At 44.1% G+C, this 20,728-nt stretch overlaps 1 protein-coding gene across 2 annotated transcripts in view; it reads right to left on the reverse strand.

Annotated features, from left to right (window-relative positions):
• Nucleotides 1-14,968: 14,968 nt before the first annotated feature.
• Nucleotides 14,969-20,728, reverse strand: part of TSR2 (TSR2 ribosome maturation factor) — a 112,609-nt gene continuing 106,849 nt past the window's right edge. For both annotated transcript variants that reach the window (XM_044089058.1, XM_044089059.1), the window contains one exon: nt 14,969-15,483. In XM_044089058.1, the coding sequence (XP_043944993.1) occupies nt 15,343-15,483 (141 nt within the window). In that variant the 3' untranslated portion in view covers nt 14,969-15,342. The remainder of the gene's footprint in view (nt 15,484-20,728) is intronic.

A 20,728-nucleotide genomic window follows, 5' to 3' on the forward strand; every position in this document is an offset into this window, starting at 1 on the left:
CATCCTTGCTCCTCCTAGTTCCACTTAGTGCCTGCCACCCCTTTTTAGCTTTGGGATTCTACCCATCTGTTATGACTGCAGCTGTATGCACGATGAACATAGTACAGTTTTGTACCTACCATAAATGTAGATGTTCGAGTGCTAATACAGCTGCAGTCCAGGTTTCCCTCCCTCCATCCCCTCTTGGGACAGGCCTTATGACAAACACCTCCTCATACAACCTGATTGGGGTATTCTTTTATGGTGTATTTGCTTGCAAACTACAGTTTTTTGATTATTTTACACTGCATTATTACATAAGTTTATGTTTTGCCTTCCTTCTGGGGGCACCTGACATCTGGGGCAAGAAAAACTGAAGATGATGGCGTCGGCTGGTTCTTTTATACCCCTGCCGCACTGACGTCAGGGAAGAAGCGACGACAACTGACGCCAGACCTAGAAGCGACGACAACTGACGCCAGACCTAGACTTGGAATTCGGCCGACCGATGACCCGCCTGACGGCAGGATAACCCATCTGTTATGACTGCAGCTGTATTAGCACTCGAACATCTACATTTATGGTAGGTACAAAACTGTACTTTTTACAGTTACTTTTTCCCTGTTATTTTAGTGCTTTTCCAAACATTAAGGACAAGTGGGGTATATGCTTTTCAGTCCCTCATAAGTTTAACAGTCAATAAAAATCCAGTCTTTCCACTTTTTCTTCTAGAGACATTTCACAAATATAACTGATACTTCACAATCTCCCATTTACTAATTTTTTTGTGTTGCTGGTCTTCAAGTCTAATGTAATCCTGATTCTTTAGTCAACGCATGTGCTTTTTTCTGTCTCATAATAATTTCCCTTGGAATACTGGAAAAGTCTTTGTATGAGCTTTATCATCAGAAGAAAGAGAAGTAGTGTCCCCTTCTGTTTGATAGCTCACTTTTTTTTGACACATTTTTGTATTTCCTCCTTAGCCTGTTCTGCATAAGAAATTACTTTGATCCTCTAGGGAAAAATATTGTGGAGAAAGCTGGATACAACACCTCCAGTCGCCCTGCTAGACAGGGGTCCAGGAAAGTAAATAATGTGGGAAGAAATAGCCAGGGAATTGTTATGGCTAGGCTTGTATAGGCCTTAGGGCTGATAGCCTAGTACCAACCTATGAACCAACCTACCTCCTGACATTCTCCAATTGCTGGGATAAATGTGATTATTCACTGTACTCCAGACAGAAGAAAAAGCATTTTCCACAAATACTCTAATCTCTCCAATGTTTGACATTTTGCTCTTCTATCAAAATTTGTTAGATCAACTCTTTCTGCTGGTATGACTGCAACATTTAGGTCTTGTTTACTTTCTAATGGTGAGGTCTGGAGCATGCACATGATGTGCTTTTTCAATTAACAAATTCTGCTATAAACACCAGTCCAGCTGCTTATTTGTGCTTTCATAAAATGAATAGAGTCAGTTCCATCCAGTTTCTCCAGTACAGCAGAAAATCTCAGGTTTTCCCTGCTTGCTCTGTCCTCTAACTCTAGCTCTTCTTGAGCAGTCTAATACTAGACAGCCTTTTCTTTATTTTGACCTCTGGTTTTTGCAGTTTTTTCATTTCATCTGAATAGCTGTTTAGAGCTTCTTCCATTGTTTCAAGCCTTTTATTTCAGTTGATATACTCATTTGATGTTTTGTTTTAATGAACTTCCAAGCATATTTGATTTATTTTTAACTCTAGATTACTAGAAGCCATGTCTTGCATCAGTGCTGGAGCTTGAACTGCTTTTTTGCTTAACAGGTATAGGATTCTTACCAGTCAGTGTTCTCTCTTCACCTTTTCTAGTTGATTTTCTTTTAGGCTCTCCGAGTTTCTTCTTTGCTGGCATCCAGACAATGTACTTAACAGCCAGTAACTGAATTTACTAAAACTGCCAGAGTTAAAGACCCTTACCTCTATTACTTTTTTTCACACAGCGCCGAAATTAAGCTATTGAACAGTGTGCAGGCATCTTTGAAGTCTAGCTTCCTTCATCTTTGAGTTTAACATAAGAAAAATTAAGCTCTTAAAAGGGAAATGCAGTAAACCAGTGATTCTTTGATTGGCATATTAAAATACAACCCCATTAAACATTTAGATAAACTTAAAAATAAAACACATGCACAGATTTATACATCATATTCTTGTTTTGCCTTCTGCCACTACCCCTTGTTTACAATACATGTTCCTCCTGGTTGTATGCCCTATCTTGCATTGATTAAGGTTTAGCATAAAGACTGACACCATTGTTGTAATTACAGTTGTCCATCTACAATGTTGACGATGCTGTCACCATCTCTGGCATATTTCCGAGTCAGTGTTAGAGGTCAATGCAGTGCCACCTAGTCCTATACTCTTGATAGATGGCTGCTTGATCCTAGTCTTCCTCTGCAGCAGCTCTCTACATTGCTAGAACTACTGATGGACACTTTATCTCTCTTCTTAAAGGGTTAAAAGTAATAGTTTTTGCAGGTTCCAGAACATCTACCACTAATGAAAAAAAACTCATTGTAGCTCTAACAGATGATTAATTAGGCCAGCACTTCAAATATAAGAGATTAAAAAACAGCTCAGGAAACACTAGAAACATGGACATTCTAGGCAGACAAAAGATAAATCACTTAAGTTCTCAAGGCTTTCGTAATGCTGCTTTTTCAACTGTAAAAACAATGTCATTAAAATACAAGCTTTTTTTTTTTATACACATTTATAATCATCAATAAGTAAAACAATCCGAACCAATTACTTTTCCTTGATATAGTAAAACTTTATTTAAATACAAAACTTACTTTTACTTTCTGTTCCTTTGTTTTAAAACATGTTAAGAGATGTAGGGGATTTTGTACAGGTAAGACAAACAGAAAATTAAAGGAAAGGATTTGCAATCCTATCTAAAATACATAGAAAATTAGAAACGATTGCTTTATATAAACATATGCAAGACAAGGGTGATAATCACACCTTTGAGTTTGCTGTGATGGAAGAACTGAAGCTGGCCGGTTGGAGTGGTGACATATGGGGTAAGAGAGGATGTTTAGAATATAAATGGATTACCACCTTTAGGCAGATACAGAACCAGCTTTGAATGGAGTTATCTGTGAAATTGTTTTTACACTTGAAAAAGGTGCATTGTGAAAGTCTTCAGATATTGCATTTTTATCTTTTTGTCTGCATCAAAACGTCCGCATTTTTCATGAATGGTGTTTTTTTCTGTCGGCATTAAATGTCTGTATTTCTCATGTTTTCTGAGCATTTTTTTTTTTACATACATCTATTACTCACATTAGAACTTCCATCAAAAATAATGCAAATATGTTGGCCTGGAGGTTTTGGACCACAAACAATGCTATACAACACTGACAATTGCTGAAAAATGCCAGAGTATTTAGAACTTTTCAAAATAAAAATTTAATGTAAGAGACAAAAGGCTGGGATGCCACTACAGCAACATTGAGAGTTACTTTCTCTTTCCTGTTAGATTTGTACATTAAAGGACTTACCTAGAAACAATGCCGGGGGGGGGGGGTGCCTCCTTCACCTTCATTATGAAGGCTCTTGTCAATGTCCCCAGTCAAGAATGGAAAATATTAAAAACTTACTTCTCCCTCTTCTCTGCGTCAACTGACCTCACACTAAGCTCCAGAACTTGTGACAAGGCATGCTCAAGTCAATAAAACATGGCAAAGGGATCTTAAAAAAAAAGGAATACTGTGAGATTCATCAATGAGCACACGATAAACAATAGTGTTCCCTAAATCAGTGCAACTCTTCAAAGTCTAACATACCAAAATGTTTCCTTCTTACTCCTTTTTATGTCCACTATGTAAAATAGAGTTCAAATATCTTGATACATGTTCTGCAGTGACTGACAGTACCATTATATTAACCCTGGTACATATATGGTTGTAAGTGGGGGAAAAAAAAAAGTTATGTCTTACCGTAATGTTCCATCTGTGTTGTTGATCTTCTTCCATTCATCACTGATGGGTTCGGTTCAGCACCCCTTGGAACAGTGTTGGCCTAATAACAAGCTCGCGTACACCAAAAACTCTCGTGCCAAGCTGCTACCCACAATGCCCTTCTCCCGGTTACCTCAGATCGAGTTTGCATAAGACATATAGAAATAAAGCAGATGCCATTTCTGCACAAAAACTCTGACACACCACAAGGACCCATGAGATCCACCAGGAGCCTTTGGAGGGGGTGGAGGGTGTGATGTGATGAATGGAAGAAGATCAACAACACAGATGGAATGTTATGGTAATACAGAACTTCTTTATTTGACGTTGTTAATCTGTTTTCCATTCATCACTGATGGGACAGAATCCCAAGCTACCAGAGAAACCTGGGTGGCCCTTATGGAAGAACATTCCTGAGCACCATTAAGCCAAAGTCCACTCTTCCCCTGGAGACCATATTTAACTTGTAATGTTTGATGAGTGTGTGTGGTTTAGCCCAAATGGCTGCTGTGCAAATGTCATCCATAGAGGCTCTGGAGTAAAAAGCTACAGAAGTTTCTATAGCTCTAGTTGAATGTGCTTTGATATTGTGAGGTTTAGGCTCATTTGTACATGAATATGAAAAGGAAAATACAATCTGTGAGCCACTTTGATAAAGTGACTTTTGAGACAGCATATCCCATTCTTGGACCAGAGAAGGAAATGAGAAGTTGGTCTTTCTTTATGATTTAGTCCGGTCTAGGTAAAAACGTAGTTGCCTATGCACATCCAAGGAGTGTAGGCAGTATTCTCCTTTACTAGAATAGTTCAGGAAAAACACTGGGAGCTCGATGGATTGGTTCACAGAAAAATCAGAAACTACTTTGGGGAGAAAAGATGGATTAGCACGTAGAGATACTCTATCTTTATGAAACATTAGGTATGGTCTCTTGATGCATAAGGCCTGTAATTCTGAGATCTGTCTAGCTGAAGTGACAGCTACCAAAAAAAGAGACTTCCAGGAGAGAAATTTGAGATCACATTTTGCAGCAGGCTCAAAAGGGGTTGAGAGAGAGACTGCAGTACTAGGGAGAGATTCCACGTCTCTAAGGGACGCCTAATTGGAGGTCTGCTGTGAACCACTCCTTTAAGAAAGGTTTTGCATAGGCGAATGGACATAATTGAAATGCCCTGTAATTAGTTATGAAAATTGGAAATTGCTGCTAAATGGACTCGCATGGTAGAGGCTGATTCTCCGTTTTCAAAGAACTCAGAAAGGTATTGAAGGATGACAGAGACTGGGGCTTAGAAAGGATCTAGCATCCGTTCTTTAGACCAAAGAGAAAACCTTTTCCATTTATCTCTGTAAAGTTTTCTAGTGGATGGTTTATGGGAGGCCAGAATGACATTGCGGACAGGTGAGGAAAGGGCTTCCTGCCTGGAGACTAACAGAAGTGGAGAAACCAAGCCGTCAGCTTGAGAGTGGACAGATTCGAGTGAGTCAACCCTTGGGGGTGTAAAATTAAGTCTGGATGAGTGTCCAGGATCCATGGGAACTGTTAACAGATGAGGCTGGAGGAAGGGGAACCACACCTGACAAGGCCAAAATTGGGCAATGAGGATCACCTTGCATCTCAACCGAGTTGCTTTCTTTAAGAATAGAGGTATCAAGGGAATTGGAGGATAAGCATAGAGGAGACCTGTGGGCCAATAGTGAGTCAGAGCGTCTCTCGGGGACTCCCTCTCTGGGGGAAAGATGGCAAAGTAGTTGCTGCATTTGTTGCTCGATGGGGAGGCAAAGAGGTCCTAGCGGGGCTGGCCCCATCGGCTGAAAATGTTTGCCATCATTTTGGGATTGAGAGACCACTCGTGTGGAAGGAGAATGTATCTGCTCAACCTGTCCACAATCATGTTGGAACTCCCTGGGATGTGCGTTGCTATAAGAAAGAGGTCAGAAGCTATCCCCCGTGCCAAATTCTCAAGCCCACTCGACACACGGGGTAGGATTTGGTTCCTCCTTGTTTGTTGATGTACCAGACAACTGGCATATTGTCGGACTGAATTGCAGTCGTTCCAGGGGGAAGAAGTGGATGTAATGCCTGCAACGCTAACAGCACCGCTCTTAACTCCAAAACATTGATATGCAGGTTGGCCTCTAAGCTCGACCATGCACCTTGGACTGTCTTTCCCTGAAAATGGCCCCCCACTCTATCAGGGAAGCATCCGTGGTCACAGTGGCGTTGGGTTGAGGGGTCTGAAAAGGGCGACACCAAAGTTCTGTGTCTGGCCTCATCCACCAGAGGAGACCTTGCTTACAAGAGTTGGTTATGCGCACCTGTGAGTTTAGGGGGTGAAGATCTGCAAACCACTGGGACAATAGGAGCTATTGTAACAGTTATGTGTAACCTTGCCAGAGGAACTATCGGAATGGCTGCAGCCATGGACTCAAGAGCCTGGAGAACTTCCCTTGCTGACACCTTTTTTTGACAGAGTATCACACACACTTGCAACCTCTGAAGCCTGTGAGCCGGTAGAGATACCAGGCAGGATCAAGTATTGAAAACTGCCCCTATAAATTCCAGCTGTTGGGTAGGTTCTAAGTTGGATATCTCCCAGTGGACAGTGATGCCTAGGGACTATGCTACTGAAAGTGTGTATTGGACGGCCATAGTCAGAAGATGCTTAGTGGGGGCGGAGAGGAGCCAATAGTCTAAATATGGAAACGCCTGGAATCCCTGAAGTCTCAGATGAGCTGTCACCAAGAACCCTGAGATTTCTTGTGCCAGATTTTCTCACTCCTCTGGTTCTTGGAAAAAGAACATTGAGGCTTGGAAAAACAGCCCAACGGCAGACGGTCTTTCCATCTTGCTCGCACATGGCTAGCATGCCCTTCACTTTAGAACCAAATAAGGAAGATGGTTCAATACGGGCATTCAAAAAGGAGGACTTGGAGTCCGCGAGGTCACAGATGCGCATCCAGGCATGATGCCTCATGACTATGCCTGCACCCGAAGCTCTGGTCATCCCTTCGGTTGCGTGGGAGAGTAGCCTCATGGAAGAATTGGAAATAGATTCAAGGGTGGCAAGTTGAGAGGCAACCTTGTCCCGTGCCTAGTCAGAAACTTGACCCATGAGGGATCCAGAAAGTTCGGTAATCAGATTTCTTTGGAGCCTCGTGAAGTGTGCCAAGTAGTTCAAGGACCTGACAGCAAAGGTCACTGAAGCAAAGACTTGCTTCCCCAACCTGTCCACAGCCCGAGACTCCCTGATGGGTGGGTGAACAGTAGGACTTTCTTGCACTAGATCCTTTATAGTGGCTGCTGCCACCACCATAGCGTCAACTGGCAAACCCTTGGACCAGTGTGGAGGCTCTTCTGGGGGGGGGGGGATCTTACCAGGTCTCTGGAGAATGGCCTCAACAGAGTCAGGGTTCTGGCCAAGCACGCTTCACAACTAGCTGGATTAACTCGCCAGCAGGTGGGGTCACCCAAGAGGTAGAAGGCTGGGAGTGAAAAGCCTGCAGAAACACGGACTCCTCCGAGGAAGGGTTGGAGGGCTTCCAGCCACCCCTGTTTTAATATTTCCAGGATGTTTCCAAAGGAGACATCATCCAGGAGTGACCATGGGGACCCCCTCCCCATCATCGTAGTCTGTGTCTTCTGTCAAAGTCTCTTCAGGAGAGTCTATGTACCTCCTCTTGCACGCCTTCTTCCTAGGAGGTTCTTCAGTGGAGATATCAGAGAAAGACACGGAAGGATGGGTACCCCAAACTGAGGTTTCCTGAGGCTTCTCCTCCTGGTGTCCTGGAGAGGTGGCTTGTGGTAGCTGTAACTCAAGAGGGAGCAGGATGAAGTTCCGATGTCGGAGGAGCACTTCCCGAAGCAAGCACCCTCTCCATCACCCAAAAAGCAGGCCCGCCCAAAGAGGAGTGGGAGCCCGGAACCGAGAAGGACAACCTCGGAACTGGGGTCACACCCCACTCCATCGAACCCACTCCCAGGGATGGAGCCTCAAAGCAGGACCGGGGCAGGTGTTATCCCCGGATCTGATGGCGGAACTGATAAAACACTCTGAACCGTGCCCTGGACCGAGGACTCCGCCCCCACAACCACGAGTCTGTGGAAGGGATGATTCCATCGAAACCAAAGGATGGCCTCAAAGCCTCAGTGACAGTCACTGTCGGCGCCGAGGAACAGGGTTCCACAAAAGACATCAGAGCAATGGGCTTCAGAACTGAGGGGTCCAAAGGAGGAGTATACAACTGAGTCCTGGGAGAGAAAGACCCAAGTCCCAGAGGGGGATGAGTCTTTGGAACATCTAGTATATCCCTCTGACCATCACCAGCTGATCCAATAGGCGCATCACATCAAGTTCGGATAGACTCCTGGTGGACCTCGTGGACACTCCTGAAGGGGAGTCGGGTCGATCCAAAAAGGGGCTGTACATTTGACCCAGGAACGAATCCAAGGAGGGGAAGTATCGGGTCCATGGTGTCTGAGCTAGTGGCACCGTAGTCTCTAATTTGGAGACGGGTAGCAAAGGAATCAGTGGAGTAGTAAAAGGGCTCAGTGCCGAAGAGGCTCTCTGAGTCGATGTCATTGGTTCCAAAGAAATGGCAGAGGTCGGAACCATTTTTGATCAAGTCAAAACAAAGTCGGTGCCGTAGCTGTAGTGCAAGGCAAGGCTGGTGCTGTAACTGGAGGAGTCAGTGCCGAAGGTGGTGCCGAGGTCGAGGATCCGGTAATATCCATGGCTTGAGACATTGTAATCGGAGCAGAGATCGGAAAGTACAGTTGTGTACACTTACCATAAATGTAGATGTTAAAGTGTATTCACTGTTGCAGTCATCACACTTGGGTTATCTGCCTGCAGGTAGCCCTCAGTCGGCCCGAATACCAGAGACTTAGTATTTCTGCCTGCATTGGATGCTGTCGCTTCAGGACTGAAGTCAGGGATATAAAAACAGGCAGCCGACGCCATTACATCAGTTTTTCTTGCCCCAAATGTCAGGAGCAAACCCAATAGGGAGCTATTTTGTGGTGGGGGAAAACGCCACCAGTAAAAAGTAAATTCCAATACCCTTGAAAGGGGGGAATAAAAGGCACAGAGAGTTTAGAGAGAGAAAGAGAGAAACCAGGGGGCTAGAGGGAGGGAAACCAGGACTGCAACAGTGAATACACTAACATCTACATTTATGGTACGTGTACACAACTGTACTATGTTCTTCGTGTTTCACCGTTGCAGTCATCACACTTGGGTAGATTCCCAAAGAAGGGTGGAGGCAGTCAAGAAGAGTTATGGCTGGCTAGAATGCCTTGCAGGACTGCTGTTGCAAAACCTGCCCTGGATTTGGAAAAGATGGGTAGGTGGGAATGCTTGGTAAAGGTGTGCACAGAACTCCAGGTAGCAGCTTCCAGGATGTTCCTGGTAGGGACTCCCCTGAGAAATGGTGTAGAGGTAGATGTTGCCCTAGTGGAATGTGTTCTGACCCCCTGAGGGATTGGTTTCCCATGGTGCATGTAGCAGAAATGGATGCAATGTGCTATCCATTTGGAAACTGTTTGCTTTTAAATGGCCTTGCCCTCTACCCCTGTTGCAAAGCTGACTAGTAACTGTTCAGATTTTCTGAAGGGCTTAGTCCTATCAAGGTAGAATCTGAGCTGTCTGTGCACATCCAAGGAATGCAGGATCCTCTCCCTTTTATTTTGAGGACTAGGGAAGAAGGTAGGCAACTGTATGGATTGGTTGAGAGCCACACTGGACAACATTTTAGGCATTAAGGAAGGGTTTGTCCTGAGGGAAACCCTGTCAGCATGGAAAATAACGAAGGGTTCCATAGCCATAAGTGCTTGTAGCTCAGACACTCTTCTAGCTAAAGTGATGGCCAAAGCAATGCTGTTTTCCAAGAGAGGAATTTTAACTCTGCTGACGCTGCAGGTTCAAAGGGGGGGGGGTGAACTTTTCCATTACAAAGTTAAGGTCCTAACAGGGGTGGGTGCTCTCCTTGGCAGCCTTAATTTGTTTGACCCCCTCAAGAACTGTTTGATAAGAGGATGCTAGAAGAGAGGTGGCTCAGAGTTGTAATGAGTGGAAATTGCTGAGGCATGTATCTTAATGGAAAAGGACAGGTCTTTGTGGAGTAGATCTGCTAAGTAATCCAGGATTACAGGCAGGGAGGGCAGAGTTGTGTCCTCTCCTTTAGATTTGATCCAGAAGCAGTACCTTTTCCACTTGGCATAGGATTTTCTTGTACTGGGTCTTCTGGCTTCAAGAATGATGTCCAGCACTTACTTGCTTAGGGTTACTGGGGGAGAATTCAAGGGATGAGCCAGGCTGCAAGATTTAGGGTTTGCAGTTGCGGATGCAAAATCTGTCCCTCCTGCTGAGAGAGCAGGGTTGGGTTCTGGTGTGGGTGCCAGGGTGGCACCGTGTCAGGCTGCACAGGAGTGGGTACAAGTGCTGGCGTGGCCAGTCCGGGGCAATCAGAATTGCCCTTGGTCTGTCCTGTCTTATTTTGAGTAATACTCTTGGGAGAAGGGGCAGAGGTGGAAGGGCATAGATTGAGAGATTTACCCATTGAAAAGATGGGGCATCCACTTTCCAGGCCCTGCTGTGAGGGTTCCTCATGCAGAATTTGCTAAGCTGGTGGTTGCAGGGGGAGGCAAAGAGATCCACCTCTGGGGTCCCCCCATTTCTGAATCAGAAGGTTGAGGGTGCTGGGCTCTAATTGCCACTTGTGTGGGTCTAGGAGATTTCTGCTTAAGTAGTCTGCCAGTGAGTTATGTTTTCCTGGCAGGAATTGAGCTTGCACATGTACATGCATGTCCAAGGCCGTGTTCCACAGGGCCATGGCTAACCTGCAGAGTGGGTAAGAGTGGGTTCCCACCCTGCTTGTTGATGTACCACATAATTGTTGTGTCTGTTTTTATTAGTAGTTGTCCTGGAGAGAGAAGGGATCTGAAAGTTGTCAGGGCGTGCTGCACAGCTAGCATCTCTTTTTGGTTGATGTGGAGATGAATTTGACTTGGGCTCCAGTGGCCCTGAATGCATTTGCCATCCAGGTGTGCTCCCCATGCATAGTCTGATGCAGCTGTGGTTAGGGTCTGGGTGGCGTGAGGTTGAGTAAAGGGCAGCCCCTTGTTGTGGTTGCATACTGCTGCCCACCAAAGAAACTCTGTCCTTAGACAGGATATGATAGGAATGATGGTTTCCAGGTCTTGAGAATGTTGGCACCAAAGACTTTTTTAAGTACCATTGAAGTTTCCTCATATGCAGTCTGGCATATGGAATTAGCAGGATGCATGAGGCCATGAACCCTAGGGCCTGCAGGAGTTTCCTTGCGGATAGCTGGGTTTTGGTGGCCATTTGTTTGAATTAGGCTGTCAGATGGACTTGTTTTTCTGAAGTGAGGAATGCCATCTGGGATGCCGTGTCCAAACTTCCTCCCAGGAATACAATCTTTTGACTGGGCACTAGTTTTGATTTATTTTCATTGATGGTGTACCCCAGGGATGCAAGAAGGTTTTTTACAAATATCAGGTGCTGCAACTGCAATTCCTGACTGTCTGCCGGTATCAGGCAGTTGTCCAAGTACGGGTAAATTTGGATATTTCTCTGCCTGCAGTAAGCAATGGCTGGAGCCAGGCATTTTGTGAATACTCTGGCAGCAGTGGATAAGCCAAAGGGAAGTGCAGAGAACTGATCATGCATAGATCCCGCCCTGAAACAGATATTTCCTGCATGACTCCCTTATAGGGATGTGCAGATAGGCTTCTTTTAAGTCTAGGGTGACTAACTAGGCATCCTTGGCTATCATAGGTAAAAGTTGCTGCAGGACAAGCATTTTGAATTTTGGTACCACCAGGAAGGTGTTGAGAATTGAAAGATCCAGGATTGGGCAACAAGAGCCCTCTTTTCTGGGTACCAGGAAAAGTCTGGAATAGAATCCTTGACCTATCTGTTCCGCTGGAACCGGCTGAATAGCCCTGATAGAGAGCAAGGCTAGGACATGGTTTTGTGCCTCTGCCCACTGGTTTGGAGAAAGGTCTGGGAACCCTTTTGGGGTTAGCAGAGAGTGGAAGTAGAATTTGTACCCCTGGGATACAATGTTGAAGACCCATCGGTCTTTTGTGATGGCCATCCAGTTTTTTGCATGAAGGGCAAGTTTTCCTCCTAGGGGCACAAGTAGTTGGGAGTGGAGGAGAGAAGTCATTGGGAGTGCTTTCCGTAAGGAGGTGGGCTTAGCACTCCCTGCTTTGGGGGTCAGGGCACTCCATTGCTTAGATCTCTGCATACCTTGAGACTGAAGTCTGGGTGGTCTGTTTCCCCTGGATCTAGTTTGAGATGGCCTGGAGGGGGCTGGAAAGGACCAGTGTTTCAAGGGGCAATGCCTAATGAATCTAGGAGGCTGTACTTGTAAGAATACTTTAACTGTCTCCATAGATTTAGCTTTTTCTTCCATCTTTTTAAGAACCTCTTCTGCTTTGGTGTCAAACTGATTGTCCTTGTTCAAAGCAGTGTCTAATAACTTTGATTTGACATGGTCTGCCAAGGTCTGTTCCTTAAGCCAGGCATGCCTTCTCAGTACAGAACCAGTGACTGCTGCCCTGCAAGATGCTTCTAGGGCATCAAAGCCACACTGCAATGTATGCTTGCTGACTTGGCTTGCAGAGTGCATAAGCTCCTGCAATTCTTTATTTTTTGCACAGTCTGTAAAATTTGCTACTTTTTGCTTAATAAGTTCCATAACATGTTGATGGTACTTCAGCATGTGAAAGTGACAATTCAAAAGCCCTAATGGCAAGAGTTGCAGAAGTATATACTTTCTTACCCCATCTGTCCAAAGCTCTGGAATCCCTGTCCGAAGGGGTGGGATTCTTAGCTGTAGTTGCCTCAATACCTTTAGGCCCTTGGGAAATTATCTCTGGCTGTAGGATTTTTGAAAAGAAATTTGTGAGAGTCAGGTACTCTGTAGTTCCTGTTTGGTTTCCTAGGGGCAGGGGGTAAAGTATCAGGAGTAAGACTGAATTCCATAAAGACATCATCAACTTCCAGGACTGGGGGGTATTGCTAAATGTCTGTGTTGTGGCAAATCTAGAAATTCTCCGAGTCTCTTTTTGGACTGAGGATAGTCTTGGCATTCCCAGTGGAAATGCTCTCTTAAAGTATGTAAGGTTTCACCAAAAGAAAAATCCTCTGGAGGAGAGACAGAGGGAATGGATTCCTCTGCATCTGAATCCTCATAAACAGATAAGGGCATTTTTTCATAATCAGATACCTCAGAGTCATCAGACTCTTGGTCTGTTGAAGCTGCTGGGGACTAGTCTCTTTCTCTTAGCAGGGGAAGGCCGACTTCCCCTAATCAGCACAATAAGGTCTTCTACCATTCTAAGCATTTTATGTTGTGGCACTGGAGCAGCTGTATGCGCTTTGGTTGTCAGTTTTCTAGGTGTATCATGTACTCTTGGCCTTAGAAACTCGGTAGTTTTAGACCGGACTGAAATAGTTTGTGTCGAACATGGGTAGTGCGAAGAACTTCCTCAGAAACCGGTGCCTGCTCAGCAGCTCCGGACCTAACCAAGGTAGAGATATACACAGATTCCATAGACGAAGAGTCTCGCGGCATACCAGACTCCGAAAGGGTCTCGACAGTGAGGCACGTGGTGGTCTGGGCCTAAACAGGTGACGCAGTAAGAATGAAAATCTCTGTGAGGTACTTGCTTTCCACAGGCAAGACAATTCTTAACTTTTTCTGACATCGGTTAGAGCAAGAAAAAAGGATCCCCAATGAGGTACTTCACTTTATAAGACTTCAGGATGATTCAATTCGTAAACGAAAACTCAAGTAGCGGCCAACCGGCACTTGCGAACTGCTTCTGCTTCTGGCTCCTCGGCAAAAAAGACTGATGTAATACTGTCGGCTGCCTGTTTTTATACCCCTGACGACAGTCCTGGAGTGACAGCATCCGACGCAGAAATACTAAGTCTCTGGTATTTGGGCTGACTGAGGGCTACCTGCAGGCAGATAATCCAAGTGTGACGACTGCAACAGTGAAACACGAAGAACATCAGCAGTAGTCAGAGCCAAAATGGCAAGTCTATGCTCCGAGGAAGGTTTGTGGGTCTTATGTTTAGGTGTCTTACTCCTATCACCAGCCAGTGAAGAGGGATCAGAGTGGTGACGTTTCTTGTCCTTCATTGGAGGGATTGAGACCTCCAACAGAAAGGGCCTCTGAGAAAGGAGAAGCAAGAAGGCCTTTCAAAATCAATTTATTTTTTCATTCAGCGTCCGCTGACAAACTTTGGCAAATTTGAAAAGGGGGTTTAAGAGAGAGATGAGAAACCCCCAGACCATAAACGCAGTCATCGTGAGAGTCGCTGTTTTGGAGTTTACCATTGTAAGAGGTGCACTGTTAAACCCCGAAGTCCCTTTTTAATCAGACATTTCCACAAACACACATCGCAAGTTAACTAGAACATCAAACACCTAGAAAGGAAAGAAAGAAAAGAAGAGAAGATACCAACGATGGTATCAAGATATACCACAAGGGTAAGGAGAGGGCGTACCAACGATGGTAAAAAGAATTACCCAATGGGAAGAGCTAGTTAGGAAAGTTACAAATAACTGTAAAGGAGTGAAGTAGAAAGAAATAGATTTAGAGAGTGACTAAATAAGAGAAATATATCCAAATTTCCAGAAAATATCAAGAAAAATACCACTTAGCTTGAGAGCTTGGTGAAATGCTGCTATATGGCTATGGGGCAACCGTGATCTGAAATAACAGGAAGAAGGGCACTGTGGGTAGCAGCATAGCTTGAGAGTTTTTGGTGTATGCGAGCTTGGTATTAGGCTGACACGGTTCCGAGGGGCTTGGAACCGAACCCATCAGTGATGAATGGAAAAAACATCAGATTAAAAGGTTATTCTCAAATTTTTGTTACTGCAAATCTACAAAAGGTAAAAACTAAATTAATGATAATCCAAGTTGTTAAAACATATTACACGTTGCAATTTAAAACAACTGCAGTTTTTTATTAAAAATATTAAAACTTGTCACTCTAAGCTGTTTTCCAGTGAACTTGTAGCTTTTTTTTCTCCTCCATTTTTAATGAAGGGTAACAGATTCACTAGGACATAAAGGCCCAACAGTCTGTGCAGAATAGTTTTATCAGTTCATACTGATAACATCAAAAGTTGTGATTTGTTTCAAAGTATGCTGCTGTTGATGACAGCCTGTTTTATTTCTGTTTCGTGGTAACAGTGTGCTGGTACCACTGATATTATACCGCATGTGAAAAATCAAGCTTCAGAGCTCACAACTGCAGTCCCACGTTATTTACATTTTATACATAAATGATGGGTTACTAAGGCTTTACACACAATGTTCATTTCTTCTTCCTTCGAACAACAGTCCAGCCATCTTCCATGTTATTCTCCTCAAAAGTTGGAGGTGGGTTGGTACCTTCAGAAACAGAAGGTGCACTCTGGCAGGACTGCACAGTTGAGCTAGTCTCACACTCCATAACCTAGAAAGGGATAAAAACAGAAAGAAAAAAAAAAATCAGTATTTATACAATTGAACAGGTGAAACACTGGCTTGCTGCACCCAAGTGTTACAGATGCTCGTTCTTTGTTTTGAACTCCAATGTGTACTTGGGCTTGGTAACATAACCCTAGTACAAAAATGCACACTTCCCGACCAATTTAGAAGTAGTGCAGTTTCAAAATAAAGTACATCATCCTACTACAGCAGTGCTGCATAACCAAACAGGCTGGCTTGATGAGTAAGCTTGGATTTCTGCCTTCAACTGGGTACAAAAATGTACTTGTGTTGCTGTGCAACATTTAGGGTAGGACAGGCCTCATACACAGTGGTTTTTATCTCTCTATCCTTTTTAAATGTATTTATTTTTTGTGGGGGGGGGGTGAATATGTGAAATGTAAGATACTTGGATAGACCATAGCTTAAATGATTCCGAACAGTTTTACAAAGGACAGTAAAAGTTGGGTATCGTAAAATGCCCTCACTCTCTAAAATGTTTAATATTCTAGGGTAGCCCACTTCATGCTACTCCTTTGGAAACTTCTAAAACATTACATGCATGTAAACAAGATAAGTGAAGTCACTCGGGAAAGGGGAGATCTATCCCACAGAAAGTAGAAACACAATCAGAGAGATGGATGCCTGCACAGACACAGACAGACAGAGGCTGGACCAACAGCATTTTTTCAGCCACCTCCAGCTACAGATGGGGCAGTACATGAAATTAAAATAAGCACAATTACATAAACATGGCCGACCGCTGCACCACTCCCAGAGTATGTTCTTCCCTGATGAGATTAGATCATTGGTATGTCTCAAAGTTTCTACCCACTCAACCCCTCCCATAACCAGACTAAAAAAAACTTCACAAACGATGAGTACAACCTCCTAAGGGAGGTAATCAGTAGCTTCACACCACCGCGCTCAAAGAATGCAGACACTGTGCTGAACAGTACACCAATGCAGCATATAAACACCTGTACAATTGCATGGACTCAGCCATACCCAACAGAAGTAAAACCTGCTCCTCAAGGAAATACAATCCTGTCTGGTGGACATCCTCTATCAACAGTCTTTACAACAAAAGGAAGAAACTGTTATCCAAGGGTAAAAAGGAACAAATTCCAAATTGGAAAAACTCCTTCCTCAGCCTCAACAAGCAAATTAGATCACTAGTGAAAACCTACAAATTTAATTAAGGGTTCAAACTACCTTCCAAAACAAAGGAAAACCACAAGTCCTTCTTCAGTTATGTCAGGAACCTCCATGGCAAAGCCCAGGTTTGTTCCAAATTAGTACTTAATGGTACCACTTACACTGATCCTGCTGACTTAGCCACCATGCTAGCCAACTTCACCCCCCCTATCCTCCCAAAGGCCCATTCAACATCCCCGATAATTGTCCCACACCTCACATCTCAGTAGATCAAGTGTTAAAGGCCCTATCCAAGGCAAAGAACACAGCCTCCATGGGACCCGATAGTATCCCAGGCTGTATTTGCACCATTTCCAGTAAGAACTAGCTTCACCATTGAGCACCCTATTCAATCACAGGCTAATTACAGGCTTCATTCCAGCAGAGTGGAGAACTGTCATTGTCATCCTCTTGCACAAAGGTGGTGCCACTACTGACAAGGGAAGCCATCGTTCCATTAGCTTGACAAGTCTGATCTGTAAAGCCATGGAGTGTATTATTATGGTTCTCATAAACAAGGACATAGGCAATCGTCAAGCACTTGATCCCACCCAATTCGGATGCGTCAGGGGCAGATCTTACCTACTGAGCCTGGGTGACTTCTTTGAGTCGGTCACCAAGGGCCTGGATGAGGGAAATTCAGTACACACAGCTTACCTTGACTTGGCCAAGGCCTCTGACACAATAACCCACTCAGACATCATCAAAAAGCTAACACAACTTGGCGTAAATCCCTATCTCGTCAGGTGGGTGGCCAACTGGCTCACTGATAGGACCCACAAGTTTAAAAAAGGCACCACCGCCTCCAACAGCAGACCTGTCATTAGTGGTGTTCACCCAGGGATCTGTCCTGGGAGTCCTACTGTTTGGGATTTACTTCTCAGAGGTCCAAGCAAAGACAAAGGGCCTGTGGCTGACCAAGTCTGCGGATGACTGTAAATTGGGTGCTGTTACTGACTCCCCAAATGATGGTAACATACTGCAAGAGGTCTCACAGTTCCAAATAATTGGTGCCAAAGTCATGGCCTTAAGTTAAACAAAAAATGTATTATCATACCATTCGACAAAAACATGGCCCCCTACTGATTACCACATCAACGGCAACCCTCTCGGGTTGACAACATCTCACATTTGACCATCATGTGGCGGCAGTGGTCAGAAAAGCCTTTTACTTGGTTCATCTCATAAGTAAAGGGACTGCATCCAGAAAAAACGTTATTGGCTCTCTGTACTCCTCCCCCCTCATTAGGCCTATAATTGAGTATAATGCCCAGTTTGGCATGTACCTCTCCAAACACCTGCACAAACTGAAAAAGGCCACAGAAATACCTCACAGAGAGAATCCACGGCCTCCAACATCTGTCCTATGTGGACAGGCTATCACGATCGCTCTACTCGGTATCACACAGGTTGCTCAGAGGTGATCTGTGTCTTGGCTATAAGGCAATATCGGACCCTGGCCTATTAGAGATGCTCCATATCCGCAAGTCTAACAACTCATGCATTATTCACTCGATAGGCCTAAATCTAATATGCGACATAAACAAAACCTGCTGGAGAGACAGGTTTGTCTCACAGCGGCTTACCTGTTTCTGGAATAGACTTCCCATACATGTCAAACAGAGTACCTTGCTGACCCTCTTCAAGTGCAACCCTGACGAGTGGATGGGAAACCACAAATTTCCACCTTGGTCTGTCATTGACAGGGGTGACAGGTGCTGACTGAGGGCTCTTTTTTGGGGATAAACCCTTGGCTAGGCTTGAAAGGACCCCAGAGGCATTAGCCTAGTAACCTCCTATGATCCCATGATCCTATAATACAAGAAAAGAACAGGCTTACTTTATTCACTAGGTTGCCTGTTTCAGTCTCACTAAAGCTTCTACAATAAAAGAAAAAGTTCTGAAAAAGTCTCGGCAGCAAGAGGGACGGAAGTGCATAACCAACTATATTAAAAGCATTTTTATTACATCCATTGTTGCGCATTTCGTTTTTTTTTTGCACTCAGTTCCTTCCATGGCTGGGCTGAATATGTCAGTTGATTTGGTGTTTGTACTTGTTCTTTGCGGAGGATTCTCTTGCTTTTTAAAGTTTTTTCATTAGGTTGTTTCCCATTTTCTCCAGTATGCAATATGCTGGAACCATACATAATTCAAGCATAATGAATGTACACATCAAAAGTAACAATGTATACACTATTTATGATTATAAAATAGGGGAATGAAGAATTATTCACTTAAATCAGAATTCTGCAATAGTGCTTCCAGCATAGAAGTAATTTCCCTAGAATACCCCTGCTAGAAGGGTGAATGGGTCACAAAGAGTCATATTTCCACTGGGAAAACAGTCATTAAAAAATAAAATTGGAAATATAACCAACTCTCAAACTTAATTTAAAAAAAAAAAAAAAAAAAGTATCTGCTTAGAAAATTTAAATAGCCAAATAAATGCCTTGAAGACACTTCGGGGGAAAAAAACTTCATTGTAGCAAACAAAATCAAAATGGTAACCGTGAAAAATGTCACATGTCACATAACTGACACCTCAACAGACCAGTCAAAAAAATGCAATAACGCCATCAATCACCCATCTTTAACGAATCACCCATTCTAAAAATGGTCACCAACTAAGGCTCACAAACTTTCAACCGAAAGTGGGCAATCACCGAATCCCCCAGCGATGCAGACATCCTTCAGGAGGGTCTAGGTCAGACAAATCATTGGTGCCAGAATCATGACCTAAAACTAAATGTGAAAAAATGCATTAGCATAACTTTTGGGAAGTCAAATACCCTGCAAATTACAACATCAATAGCACAACCCTAGGAGAGGTGAGATATTAAGGTATACAGATAGATAGATAGCCCGAACTTTGACCACCATGTGTCCACAGTGGTGAGGAAGTCCTTTTATGTGTCACAACTTATAAGTAAAGGTATGGCATCCAGATCCAAATAAGTTATAGTTCGGCTGTACTCAGCCCTCATTAGGCCAACAACGGAGTACAATGCGGGATTTGGTATGTACTTGACTAGGCAATTACAGCAGCTGGGGCAACCTCAGAGGTTCCTCACAAAGAAAAAACATTACAGGGTGTAAACAACAGCACCATCCCTTTACTCCATCTCCTATAAACTATTAAAAGGTGACCTATGCCTGATCTACAAGGCTCTCACAAATCCAGCCTTGATGGAGCTGCTACACACCCATAAAAGTCAAACAGCATGATGGTCATCTGATCTAGGAATCTAAACTTAGCATATCAAACAAAACATGCTGGAAAGAAAGACATAATCATACCCTCACCTCAGGCTTCGTGCCCACTGAATGGCACACAGCTACAGTTATCCCACTCCACAAGGGGGATCCACCTTGGATCCCGGGAACTACTGTCCCATGGAACTTCTAAACAAAGACATTGGCAACCTTAAAACACTGGACCTCACCCAATTTGGGTTCGTGAAGGGACGATCTTGTCTCCTGAACCTGACTGACTTCTTCGAATCAGTCTCCAGAGCCGTGGACGAGGGTAAGGCAGTCCACACAGCCTATCTGGACCTCTCCAAGGCCTTTGACACCATCCCCCACTCTGGAATCATAGATAAACTTACTAAGCTGGGCATTAATCCCTACGTCACTCGATGGGTTGCCACTGGCTTACTGACAGAACCCACACTGTAAAAGTAGCCGATTCCAAATCCAGCTCCAGACAAGTGGAGTACCTCAGGGTTCAGTCCTGGGACCTCTCGTTTGGCATCTACTTCTCTGAAGTACAGGCCAACACTAAGGGACTCTGGCTAACAAAGTTCGCAGATGACTGCAAACTGGGAGCCATTATTGAATACCCAAATGATGTGGCTACTCTACAAATGGGCCTTACAGAAACAGATGATTGGTGCCAGAGCCATGGGCTCAAGCTCAGTGCCAAGAAATGTATAGTTATCCCATTTGGGAAAAAACATGTACCCGTGAATTACTACATAGGTGGCAGTACACTAAACACCGAAAGTGTGATAAGAGACTTCGGGACACAGGTG

This window comes from Protopterus annectens, chromosome 12.part0 (assembly GCF_019279795.1).
Source record: "Protopterus annectens isolate FY-2018-M chromosome 12.part0, PAN1.0, whole genome shotgun sequence".
Taxonomy (NCBI): Eukaryota; Metazoa; Chordata; order Ceratodontiformes; family Protopteridae; genus Protopterus; species Protopterus annectens.